Source organism: Pipistrellus hanaki (genome assembly GCF_964339955.1).
Source record: "Pipistrellus hanaki genome assembly, chromosome: 5".
Lineage (NCBI taxonomy): Eukaryota > Metazoa > Chordata > Mammalia > Chiroptera > Vespertilionidae > Pipistrellus > Pipistrellus hanaki.
Window position 1 is genome coordinate 29755268 of NC_140507.1, and position 13719 is coordinate 29768986.

At 50.1% G+C, this 13719-nt stretch overlaps 1 protein-coding gene across 4 annotated transcripts in view; it reads left to right on the forward strand.

Moving 5' to 3' along the window:
• Positions 1-4249: 4249 nt before the first annotated feature.
• The window catches only part of MACROH2A1 (macroH2A.1 histone), a 67888-nt gene continuing 58418 nt past the window's right edge, over positions 4250-13719 (forward strand). For 3 of the 4 annotated variants that reach the window (XM_084886691.1, XM_084886693.1, XM_084886692.1), the window contains exons 1-2: positions 4251-4407; positions 12638-12842. In XM_084886691.1, coding sequence (XP_084742817.1) covers positions 12671-12842 — 172 coding nt within the window. In that variant the 5' untranslated portion in view covers positions 4251-4407; positions 12638-12670. Of the gene's footprint in view, positions 4408-12637; positions 12843-13719 lie in introns of all 4 variants that reach the window. The other variant, XM_084886694.1, reaches the window with a different exon arrangement.

Below are 13719 nucleotides of genomic sequence, written 5' to 3' on the forward strand. Positions count from 1 at the left end.
TATGCTGCTATGTAACAAGTAGGATGGCTGCCCTGAGAAAAAGCATTTGTTGTGACTGCATTGTGGGCTAAAGGTCCTACTTTTGTCACCCAACATCATTTTTACTTGAAATGGCAAAGCTATGTTAACACTTTTGTATGCCCTAGACACTTTCACCTTTGTGAGCCTTTCCTCTATAATAGGGGTGTCGAACTCAATCAGAGAAGGGGCCAAAATCTAAAATCCAGCCTAAATCGCGGGCCGAATGGTTTACTGAACAGTCATAAACTGACAATGTCATAAACTGACAGCGGAGTGCAGTGATGACAGCGCGGTGCGGGCCACATTGCAAGGCCTGGCGGGCTGGATTTGGCCCGCGGGCCTTGTGTTTGACACATGTGCTCTATAACATGATTTAAAAATTACATTTTATGCTGAAACCAGTTTGGCTCAGTGAATAGAGTGTTGGCCTGCGGACTGAAGGGTTCTGGGTTTGATTCTGGTCAGGGGCATGTACATTGGTTGTGGGCACATCCCCAGTGGGGAGTGTGCAGGAGGCAGCTGATTGATGATTCTCTCTCATCGATGTTTCTCTTTCCCTTCCTCTCTGTAAAAAATCAATAAAATAAAATTAAAAAAATTTTTAAAAATTACATTTTATGACTGCATTGGTATAAAGACAAATATATTAACTTAATTATTTTATTTGATCTAAAAATGTTGCTAGATAGGGAACCTTGCGGTGAGCAGGTCTGCCTAGGGCCAACTGGTAGTTTATGTGTGTTGCTGACTTAGTGTAGGAAATATTTCACATGTGACCATATGGGAATGTCTATTAAAGCTGGGGACAGTGAGACAAGGAAGGGCTTAGCATAGAAGAAGCAACAGGAGAGTGTAGGCTGGGCTGCCTTAGCTCACTGGAAAGTCAGAGAAAAGGGGACCTTGGAGACAGGTTCAGGGGGCTGGTCTGGGATGAGCTGCTATTGCCCATTGCTCCCCTAGTTCCAGTCTCATGGGGTCCCTTAGAGTTCAGGGGATGCGTGCCTGTGGGGGAAGAAAAGGTGGTGGTGGTGGTGGGGCATGGGTATGCTTCCCCAGAGGGAAGAATAGGCACTAACTAGGTCCTTTGTCTTGAGCGTTTTTCTCTCTTGCAGGTGGAAATCTCAAGGGAGATCTCAGGGGCATGTTTCAACAGAATATTCATCAGTTTTCTAGGTATGCTCTTTCAGGTTCATGGTCGCTGCTTATTGGTCAATGATAGGGCAGGGGTTAACTAGCCATTGCAGCAGGTCCTGGTGTCATCCATCTGGTTTTGCAGCTTTTCTGGGCCTGGAGCAGAAATGTAGGCCTACGTATCACTTTAGGGAGGTGACCTTCTGTATCTGCTGTAAATTGCTTGGCCTGTTTGTTCAGTTATCTGTCTCAATTTCTCTACTTGCCAAGGAATTTTCCTAGCTTCTTACTGTCCTGCCTTAGTACCAATGGAGGTTTTCGTTTGTTGTGTTGTGTTGTGTTGTTGTTTTTTAATGGAGGACGGGGCCCATGAAGGCAAATATTCCGAAGGCCCAAGGGTGGTGAGGGGTGGGAGTTGGGGATGGGAGGGTGGAGCCTTCTGGAGAAGTAGAGACAGGGTCTCTGCATTGGACAGCTCCAGGGGACAATATCACTAGTGAGTTCTATGAGAATGGCACACTGAGGATGGGCATGAAGGGGTGGGCAGAGCATCAAGATCAGCTCTCGGAGGAGTGTGGACTCTAACCCAAGGACAGCGATGCATAACTGAGTGGGGGGTAGGGAGGGGATGGATGCTGGGTGTAGAGGAAGCCAGGCCCCTGGAAAGGCTCTCTTCAGTTCTGAACCATGAATGAGAGTTGAGAACCCAGATGAACTGGGTTTGAATCCTAGCACCAGCCTCGCCTCTCTGTGATGCCAGGTATATTTCTCGGTTTTCCGAGTCTGTAGGGTCTTCATCTGTAAGATGAGGATAGAAATGTATCAGAAATAGCCTGCCTGCTGAGGCTGTTGAGAGGGTGAAATGATGGGATGTGTGTGACCTGCACATGGTGAGTGTACAATAAGACGGAGAACAAAGGCAGCCTTTTGAACATTACCTACTTCTAAGTCACCACCAGAAACCAATGCTGGGGTGGAGGTGAGCAGTTCCTTTGTGGCCCCCTGGGGTTGCAGTTTGACACTTATTGGACAATCTTCCTTTGTGCCTGGCCTTGGCCATTACTGAGGACTTGGGGAAGAAGCCTCAGGTGAGTCCACCACCAAAGCACCAGAGGCTGCAGGCATCTTCTCCTCTCCATGCAGGCCTGGCTTGACAACACACCTAGAATGCTCCCTGGGAAGGAGCCTGGCATGGGCCTGGTGCCCAGTAGGTGCTCAGCAAGTGTCAGTTGAACGAATAAAGGAAGTCTAGCATCCCCCTGACTTGCTGTGGCCCACAGAAACCTCACCTGGTGGCTGGCCCCTGCAGAACTGAGGGGCCTGCTCCAGGACCCAGGGAAGGACAGAGTAATAAGGCAGGTGGTCTCTGCATCTTCCTCTGACATCCTTCTGCAACTTCCCCGGGGGTTGAGGGTCCTCACACATCCTTAATGCTTTATTTTGGGACACAAAGAATCATCATTTTCCCAGTCTCATCTGCTATAACTCTCCCCTTCACTCATTCCACTCCAACAACCTCACACTCACTATTCCTTTTTTTAAAACCAAAATATTACTGACACAGCACTAAGTTTAAGGTGTACATTGTGTTGACTTGACACATTTATGTATTGCGATATGTTATCCTTTTCCCTTTAGCTAACATTGCTATCATCACATAATTAACATTTACTTTTTTTGTGGTGAGAACACACTGTTCCTTTGCCTCAGGACCTTTGCACTTGCTGTTGTTCCTCCTGCTTGGAACACTCCTCCCCCAGATAGCTGCATGGCTTGCTCCATTAATTCCCTCAGGTCCTTGCTTAAATGTCACCTGGTCAGGGAGGTCTTCTCTAACATTTGAAACCCCATCTCACATAACATTCCATATCCTCCACCCCTGCCTTATTTTCCCCACAGCATTTATACCGTCCACCACATCATCACTTTTGCTGATTGTGTTTCTTCCCCTCTTAGGCTGAAACCTCCAGGAGGGCAGGGAAATTTGCCTGTTCTGTTCACTGCTTTATCTTAATCACCTAGATTGGTGCATGGCCCAAAGGATGACTTCCACACTTGACTGAATCAATGAATGCATGAGTGGCATGGGTTGGACACTGCTTTGCAGAGTCCAGTGCAAAACACCCTGGTGATGGGAAGAGGTTAGCACCGCTGCTCTGAAAGTCAGCCTGAGGGCGGGAGGGATTTGATGAGAGGGATGGTACCTTAAACAGCACATCAGCCCTGCTGGGTGTGTATTGTTATTTAAATTTGGTCTACAACCAGGTGCTTGGGCAGGTGGAATAGGGGTAGGGCCCTATTTACCCAGGATAGGGCACTACCTACCGCCTTCGCGAGAGGAACCTAATTTAGAGTCTCAGGTGGGCCCCTCCGCTTTCTGCCTGTCTGCAGTTTTTAAAACACGCGTGTGGTGATAAAAAACCACTGTTTACATTGGTGAATCCCAACTGGGTTTGCTCAATGGAAGAAGTAGCTAACGGCTTTCGTGTGCAAAGCCGGCCCAAACTTCAGATGGTCACGATGAAGCAGGATAGTTGGTCAAGGGACCAAAACTCCGGGGGCTCTCATCTAAAGACAGCGGCGGGGACGGGGGGAGAGGGGGGGCTTTGGGGCGCGCGGAAGGCTGGCACTGGCTGGGAAGGGAAAAGTGGCAACAGCAATCGGGCCTCCTTCTGCGGGTTAATGGGAAGGATTCCAGGGAGGAGGCGGCGAAAGCCCCAGGCTGAGGGCCGGGAACACAGCGGGCGCTCCGTCAGTGCCGCTGGAGACACTCAGCCTGGGACGCGCGCTGGAGAAGCGCTCCTGCCGGGGCGTCTCTGCTCCGGGGACCTGCGTCCGGCATCCGGCGTGGGTGCGCGGTGCCTGAGGGCGGAGGGCCGGGCTCCAGGCCTTCGGTGCAGCCGGGGACAGACCGACAGACCGACCGACGTCCGGCGGCAGAGCGCGGGGAGCCGCGGCGCGCGGCGGCGCGGCGGGGGTCACGGCCGGGGCGGCGCGGGAGGGGGGGCGGCCGGACGCGCGCGGACCGGATGGGATGTGACGAGCGGCGCGCTGTGCATTGTGGGAGTCCTGGGGCCGCCGCGACTGGTTCCAGTTCACTCGGCAGCGGAGCCGGGCGGAGGGGGCGAGCGCGGGGCGTGCGGGCGGGAAGCGAGGGGGCGGGCGGGCCGGCGAGGAGCGCGGAGAGAAAAGGCGCGAGCGGCCCCGAGGGCACCGACTGGACACCTTGCTGCCGCCGCCGCCGCCGAGCCGCCTGTAAGTGCCGCGCGGAGCCCTCGCCGCGCGCCCCGCTCCCGGCTGCCCGTCCGGCCGCGGGTGTCCGGGAGCGGCCCGGCCCGGCGCGCTCCGGGGGGCGCGGGTCCGGCTCCAGCCCCCGGGGCTCGGCGCGGCCCACGCCGGGGGCTCGCGCGCACGGCGCCTTCCCGGGCCCGCGGGATTCCCTTCGGTTTTGTTCAGAAAGCAAACCCGGAAGCCAGCTCCTCACCACCGCGTCCTCCTGCCCGCGCGCGGCGCTTTTGTGCGGAGCAGACAGCGGGGCCCCTTTCCCAGCGACCCTGCTGCCTCGGGCCGGCGGGCGGGCGGCTCGGCCTGAGGCCGGGGGAGGCCCTGCGGCGCCGGCTGGCCGGCCTGGGCCTGGGCGCCCGGGAGCGGGTGTGCACGGAGTTGGACCCGGCGAGGCCCCGCCGGCCCGCGAGTTGCGGCCCCGGCACAATAAGTCGGGCCCGAGAACTGGGTAGCCGCGGGGTAGGCGCTGGCTCTACCTGCTGGGAGGGCGGGTGGAGTGGGGGCGGGTGGAGGACCCTCGCGGGGCTGGAGCCGGGCTGGGCAGGGAGAGGGCTGTCCGGAGACTGGCCTGAGAAGGGGCCACGAACCCCCTCCTCCTCCTCGCTGTTCTGATTGGGCTCCGGGCCTTTTGTTTGCTCTGGGTTGGGAGTTTTCAAGGTAACTCCTCCGGAAGGCTGCAGGCTCCCCTGGTGGAGAAGGCCAGGAGGGAAGAGACTCGTTGGGGGTGGGGTGGGGTGGGGTGGAGTTCCAGGCGAGTTCTAAGGATGCTACTGCCAGGTCACCTGACAACAGGTGTGTGGATGGTGCGCCCCACCTCCACTCCAGCAGGGGCCACAAATCACTCCAGGATCTTGTGAATAGACTGCTTGGAAGGTTCTTTTAGAGAGAAGATGTTAGGGAAAAGATTCCTGAGTTTGAAAGCGAAAGGCTTCCGCTGAGGCAGACTTTGAATTCGCTAATTACAAAGACCGTGGTGTCCCTGTAAGATTTTAATGACTCAATAAACAGCCTATAAGAAGAGACAATTAGAGGGGCACCCCTGCTAGCTTCTCTTTTTCTTCCACCTTTGTGGTTTGAGGTTTTACCGTTAAAGGAGGGGAGCAGGGCAGGGCTTTGTTCCAGGGCTCTCTGCTCCAGGGCCTCGGGAATTTTGAACAGCTTTAGGTTTGTGTGGGAGGCTCCACTTCTGTTAGGTAGAATCCACCTACTACGGGCCACCTTTAGACTGCTCTCTGCGGCCAGAGGAGTTATTGGCTCCGAAATGGACACCTCATGCTGCAACTGGAGTGAATACCCCCGTACACAACTAACCAAAGTTGGGCAGTGGCATCTCAATCTTGCACAAGAGGCTATTTGATAAATTACATATTTGTAAACCTGTTTTTTTTTTCTTTAAACAAGTCCCGCCAAGACTTTAAAATTTTCCCCAAAAAACGTTTTAGTAGTCGGAAATCTCTCCATTTTGTTTTAACCTGTCCCCATTGTATGGTGATGAAGGTATTAAAAAGGACAAAAGGTTCATCAGTTTATGTTGTTCATTATTTCCAAAAACAGACCCAGAGAAAGAGAAGCAGCGAGGTCTACTCTTGAGGTCTATTCTCTCATCATTTCTACAGACTCAAACCTCAGAGGGAAAGTAGGGGAGGGTGGGGGTAAGAGGAAGAGATCAACCAAAGGACTTGTGTGCATGCATATGGGCCTAGCCAGTGGCCATGGACAACAGGGTTGTGGGGGCATATGTAGGGAGGGGGTTGGGATGGGAATGGGGGGATAAGGACAATTATGTGAGACCATATTAATAAAATAAAAATAAATAAATAAAAAGGACATGAAATAAAAAAAAGGACATAAGGAGTTAAGTAAGTGAAGGTAGTTTGAGGCATATCCCTTCAATATGAGGAAGGGATAGTTCACATTTTGTTAAAATTTGCGAGTTGTCTAGAACAGTGGTCACCAACCAGTGGGCTCACTTTATGATGTAGTGTTTTATAAATGGAAAAAGATGTTCTTTCTGATTGGCTAGAGTACCAGAACAGGTCCCTGTTCTGAACCAATCAGAGCATAGCTTGTGAACCCCAGTTCTGTGAATGATGCTTGTGTAGTGTATCCACAGGCCTCTGGGGATATGACAGCAGCAACATTGTTAACCATTTGATGTGATAGGAGTAAACAAGAGAATGCTATCAATAGGATTAATGTCCTATACTTCAGAATTAAGTATCTCAGGTTAGCCTTTGTGAATGGAGTTGATGGGAAGGTGATAAATGCATGTGGACACATGGGCATTTGTCCAGCTGCATGGAAAGGATGGGGCAATCTTCCCTCAGCCACAGTGACTTGAGCACTGATAGCTCAGATTCCTTTATCCTCAGGTACTGAAGATAGGGATGTCTGACTAACAGCTCCCGAGCAGTTATAATATTCATTCAGGATCAATATGCATGAATTCATTGCTTAGATAATAAAATACTTCATGACTGATCATTTCAGTGGTTTTGTGAGTGCCCTATCTAAGGTTTTTTCCCTGCTGCATCTTTAACAGAGGTCAGTCTCTTATAGATATGAGGAAGATAAATAGTATCCTCTACTCTGTGTTAATGAGCTGGTCCAGGGGCAAGAAGAGAGGTCATTGGGGCCATAGAATTGTCAGGGAGTGGAAGGCTTCTGCATGGCTCCCACCTCAGGCATCAGGACAATTGTGTTCCTTTCCTGGGGAATCCCCAAAGTAGTTCCACAAGATCCCCGGATTTCCAGAGCCTGGGATCCCACAGGGATTAGCCAGATATGTGTACATGACTGGTCCTAGAGAAGGTCCCCAGTCGGTGTCCCACTTCCATATCTTTGAGTCAGGTGACCTTTGGAAATGCTACTCTCATGTTTGTTAAGAGCCTCCTCCACAGTAAATGCCAACAAATCAACAAACATTCAGCCAGCATTTGAGAGCCTTCCAGGTAGCTGGCAGAGATACAGTCATGAGCAGAGCTGACAAAAGGTAAGGAAATAGGCAGCGATGATACAGGGTAATAAGTGTTGAGGGTGAGGTAGTAGTTGGTTTTAGAATGTTTATATAAATTGGATCTAGAGGGGCAATTAGGGTGGAAGGAAGGCCTGAGACTGTATTTGCAGAGTACTTTACATAAGATTGAGAAAGCAATTGAACATTTTAAAGAATGGTGGCAGGCCTAGGGGTATTATATGGGCTTTTTATCTGGGTTCAGGGGCTACAGCAGGGATGTCCACTGAGAAAACTGGGAGCAACCCAGCCTGGTGGAGCCCTGGTTGCTAGCAATAGGGAAGGACGCAAGCAGGGCCTTGTGTGCAAGGCTGGAGCTGGGTATGGGCTGCCCCAAACTAGACTCTGATTGGGGGACAAGGCAGGAATGTAGAAGAGAAAGATCCTTGATAGGTCTGCATTAGCAGAGAAGGTTTGGGAACCATGGAGTAGGATAGTCCCAGGCAGAAGGCGGAGAGAGCGTTCCAGGCTGAGCATGTACCAAACACTAGGTGGGAGTGAGGGTGGTTTGCCATGGAGTGAGAAGCCTGTTAGGGGGCCCTGTTGGGGAGGAGTAGAGTGGAGTGGTGTGGTAGGTAGGATGGCCCTTTGCCCTCCTCAGTAGTAGAGGGCTTGGGGTTTTCATGTCCATCTTACTCATGGGTCCTCACAGCCAGGCTTCTAATTAGTCTGTGCAATGAGAACAGATCATGTTTTCCAGAGACTTGCATCTCCCTCAAGCCTGGCTCATCCCTCTGTATAGCCCCTCTCCAACAGTGTATCTCTTGAGTAAACTTTGGGTTTCTGCAAACAAGCTTCCTGTCTGTCGTGATTGATTTATAGTTAGAGGAGCTGCAGAGATAAATACCACAGAGACCCCTGCAGGATCAACCGCAGAGTCTTCATTTCCTGACCTGATAACAGTAAAAAAGGTAGCCAAGCTAATGTATATGAACATAACGTGATGTATGGATGCTAAGGTTGCCTGAATATCTTTTCTTACCTTCAGAGCATGTGGGGCCCTTTGCAGGGGTAAGGGCTTCTAGTTCACTGAATGAGGTGTCCTGGACGATGAGTCCAGGAAGGAAGGACACAGCTTTGTCTGTTGATAAGAGAGTGTTGGTGTTTCTCCTGTGAGCACCGTCTGTCCCCTGAAGAGAAGCTGAGTGCATCAGAAGTTACTTTTTCTATGATGAGAACTATCCATTTCTCAGAAGAGGCTGGGTGCAGGTCATGGGTCAAACAGGGCCCAGCAGGCTTTGGTTGGTCATCCAGACTTGGATTTAGGGTCAGCTTTCAAGTTGGTTTGTCATGTGACAGGCTGTTTCCTGTTCTCTTCTGAGTAAATAGGTAGAGGACATTTCTCAACTTCTCTTGGCCATGTGATCAAGTACTAGGTGACGGATCATGGTTAGAAGTAGTATGCCTCATGTCCAGGTCTGGGCCCTGAAAACCTCCATGTGTTTTCCTCCATGGCCTTTTTCCTTCCATGGTAACCATGGGAATTGTGATGGATTAGTGGGAGTGTGGATCCATGAATTAGTGGGAGTGTGGATCCTGTGGAGAAGCATTGGCCAGTCATGGAAACCCACTTGGGACTTTTCATGAGTAAAAAATAAGCTATAGGGGCTTATTATTGGCAGCTAGTGCTGCCCTCATCAGTACAAATATCCAATGCCAGTTCTTCAAGATGGTGGTCTTTTTGCATCTTATGCACATTGTTGTCATTTTTATTAACTTTACTGAGCACTCAGTGGGTGTCAGGCCTTTACCTTGTATTTAATTTTCTTATATTCTTACTAGAGGCCCGAGCACGAAATTCATGCACAGGTATGTTCCCTAGGGCTGGCTTGCAATTTGGGCCATCTTCTCTGGCTACCTGAAGCTGGTCCCATCCTCTGCCACTCCCCACCCCCCGGTTCCCTGTTCACCATCTGGCATTCGAGCCTGCTGGTCAGTGTGCCTCATAGTGACTGGTTGAGCGGTCATTCTGGTGGTTCTGCCGTTAGGGTCAATTTGCATATTACCCTTTTATTATATAGGATATGCATGCTCTTATTCAACTCTTTGACGTCTATTCTATCATCATTTCTACTTGACTGATGAGGAAATAGACTCAGGGGCTATATCATGTGCCCGAGGACACAGGCTGTGAAGAGCAGAGCCATGACTTGAACCAGATCAGTCTGATTTTGGAATTTGGGTTACTAACCTCAGTGCTCATCAGCCACTATCCCCACATTGGATCCTGGCCATAGCTTCCCATATTTCCTTCCCCTCTGAAGAGCAGGATGGGCCTGCACATTCATGGGTTTATCTGGAGACTGCAAGTTACAAGTTGATATTCCCCAATATAGCTGGATGTCATGAGGCTGCATGGCTTAGAATTAGCATAGCTGTGGCTGCAGCTTGGGGATCTATAGTTAGAATTGCAAAAAGATTATGGGGAGGGATGAGCAATAGAATCTTGCAGGATAGCCTCCCTTGGGGAAGGAATAAAGACTTAGATCTGCTTTATCAGAGAGAACTGGACTCAAATGAGACCTGAAGATCTTCATTGAGCAGAGTGGCACTTGAGGGTCCATGAATTTTTAGATCTTTCCTGGGACCCAGAGAACCAGAGATGAATTAGCTACAGTGCCTGCCATCAAGTAGCTTGCAATTAGGTAACGTTGGGGAGGGAGGCACACAGATCTGTGCCAGGATATGTACTGTGGGAACATGAAGCAGATAGCAGTTCCAGTCCATGGCCAGGTCCAAGAAGAGGGTTCATGTGGGCACAGTTTGGTTGGCAGGAGAACAAGCAGCAGTAACAGCATCTATAAAGACATTCTGGGCACAGCATCACAGGTCAGGAAGTCAGGGGCAGCCTGGGGCATCTGAATCCAGGCAGGGTGGCAGGAAGCAGTGCTGCGGAAGCAGTTGAAGAATGCTGTTTGTGGCTGGCTTAGGCAATGAAGAACTAGCAAAGTGGGCCAGAATCCTCTAGTGTTTATGGGACCAGACTGGTGCTGGGGAAGTAGGTAAGTAAGAGAGCTGAATCAAGGTGGGGGTGGGGTAAAGAGGTTTAGAAAGTTCCAGAGGTGGGCTCAGCAGAGTTTGGCTAATGATTGGGTGCTGGGAGGTGAGCAGAGAAGTGGGGCCAGGCTGACTCTCTTTTGGTAGCTTGATGCATGATGTTGCCAGTGATGAAGCTGAGAAACTCTTGAGAAGAGTTGAAGGCACCTATGGCACTTCCAAGTGAGCCCTTGCCACAGGCAATCAGAACAGAGCTCTGGGACTCAACAGCCAGATATGCACTGGGCTGGAGGCATGGAGGCCTGTGAGTTACCAGCATGTGGATGATGTAATGACTCTTTAAAAATCCTCACCCGAGGATATTCTTTCCATTGATTTTTCTTTTTCTTTTTATATATAGAGAAAAGTGAAGGGAAGAGGGGGAGAGAGAGAAACATTGATGTGCAAGAGACATATTGATTGGTTGCCTCCTACCAGGGCCTGGGATCAAGCCCACAACCATAATACATGCCCCTTGACTGAAATTGAACCTTAAACCCTTTGGTCTGAGGGCCAACGCTCTTAACAACTGAGCCAAACTGCCCAGCGTGATGTAACCACTCTTGGCTAGATTCAGAGGGAAGCACCAATAAGAACGGGCTGAGTTGCATTAATCATCACTGACTACAGGCCTCTCCTGAAACCTAACCTCAGTTTACCAGTAAGTGGGAGACCTGCCCATTTGGTTCAATGGTCAGAGCATACTAGTAAATGTCCTCTAGGAAAAGCTTGCCTGGTGCCCCTAAATAGGCAAAGGCCTCATCACAGCCTCTCCTAGCACCCTGCGCTGGCCTTTCACCACTACCATTTAAATGACTGTAGGGTTTTTGTCTCTCTCCCCCACCTGCTCTGCGAGAACAGGGACCACACTGTGTTGTGCACAGCTATCTCCATTCCCTAGCATAGGTCCTGAAGAGAATGCATGGTGACCTGAATGCTTTTAGCAAGCATTTCAGACTTTACTGTGTGGTGCTACTCTAGGAGCACAGTCATGGGCAGATTCAAGAACTTGCAGTATGATGGGAGAGATGGGGGTATGTCCCCATCATGCATGAAGCACATGAGAGCCTAGAGGGTGGAGCATCTGAATTAGAGTACTCGGGGAAGGGTTGGCAGAGGGCAGAAAGCAAGTATGAAGGATGGAGGAGATCCTAGCCAAAGCACAACTACTGCAGAGGAAGGCATTTGGGGGGACTACACACAACCACAAGAAGCACAAAGTAAAGCTGGATGGGTGTGCCAGGCCTAGATTTTAGGGCGTTGCTTGACAGGCCAAGGGTCCCGATTTTTATCTTGCAAATTTGGCAGCCAGTGAACACTTTAAGACCAGGGTTATGATATATTCAGACTTGTGTGTTTAATGATAACCCTGTCCATGGAAGGAGGTGGATTACAGGAAAGGGGGCCAGTGGTGGGAGACCTTTTCCGGAGACATTTGTGATCATTCAGTTAAGATAGTGATGACCTGGATCTAGTCATAGTTGGGGTGGAGAGGAGAGGACCCCAAAGAGGTGTTGAGGAGGGGACATCCTCTGGACTGAGTGTCATTTTGGATGGGAATGGGAGGAGCAGGGAAGGAAAAACACTTTTCTAAGGGCAGGCCTGTTCAGCAGACGGGAAGTGTCCAAGGGCCTCTTTACTCCAATGTGGCCACCCACTGAACTCCTATGAGCTGCCCTGCCTCTCACAGATTAAGGATTGTAAGGTACAGATGCTGCTTTCATCAAAGACCATAAATCACTGGCTTTAAAGCTTCATTCCAGGACCGCTGACATTGTTTTTGTTTTCTTTTATGAAGACTTCAGCAAATTTATTAGTTCTGGCCTCCAGTATATGAGAACGCAATTATTAAACAAGTGTGTAAAACACAGTCAAGAATTCCCGTTTTCTTTGATATCATGCTGCATAAAAGCAAGACACTTAAGAACAGTCACTTTAAATGGAAGGGGCTGATAAAATTGATGTCATGGTATAAAATGTAAAAAGCTAAGCCATTCTCTCTTCAGGGGCTGCAGCACCTCAGTATGGAGTATCAACAGGGCTCGGAGGGCTGCTGCTGGCAGGACCTGTTTCTCCCAGGGGCCAGAGTATAAGGGGAGAGGGAAATGGCGCTGTCCCAATGATCCTGACGGTGTCCCCTTGCTTCCCCAGTGTGCTTACTGATCCAGCTCCAGGACCACCGCCATGTCAAGCCGAGGCGGGAAGAAGAAGTCCACCAAAACCTCCAGGTCCGCCAAGGCAGGAGTCATCTTCCCTGTGGGGCGGATGCTGCGGTACATCAAGAAAGGCCACCCCAAGTACAGGATTGGAGTGGGGGCGCCCGTGTACATGGCCGCTGTCCTGGAGTACCTGACAGGCGAGTACCCAAATCAACTGTGACACCACTGGCAGTTCTGACAGCTTTTTTGTTTGTTTCTTTTATTTTAAAACTTTTCAAACCTATAATAAAGTGCTAAGAATAGTATTCTGAACATTGGAGACTCTTGGAGGAGACATGCCCGGTAGCATGAACTAGGCATGATTCTTCCTTCTCACTATAGAGATAAACAGAGGTCCAGAATTTATGTGGCACATGCTGGCCGCCATGCAGAGACCACAGAAGTCACTTAGATATGAATCAGAGGACATTTTCTAGTTTTGGCTTGGCACTTACATGCTGTAGGACCTAGAGTGAGCCAGTTAACCTCCTGGACCTGTTTCCTTACAACTCAGATGGATACAAGAGTTCTGCTCCACCAACTCCAGACTGCCGTGAGAGCCAAAGGGGCTTTGACCATAATGGGAAAGCCGACGTGATGTGCAAAACAGCCAGCCTGTGTTTTCTGGTTTCCAAATGCCATGGTACCCCTATCACTGGAGTTTTCATAGACACTGTCATTAGGCCAAGTACAACATCAGTTTCATTTCTTCCATCAAGCTTCCTCTTTTTAGTTTTCAGAGCAAGGGATGGGGGATACCACAGCTACATCATCTCTGAGACAACTAGTGTCTGCACAGCAAACCTATACATTTTCCTTGTCTGTGCCTGGCTGGCTCTAAAACTCAGATTATGAGGTCACAGTCAGCGGGTCTGTTCTCATGGCGTCCAGAGACCTTGATCCTGTTTGCACCCACATCCGTCACACCTGTCCCCAGCTACCATAGGTGTTTGGTAGTGGTAACATAGGGAAATGGGAACAGCTAGGGCAACCTGTTACTAGAGCTGGAAAAGTAGTTTACAGCAAATCCTTACT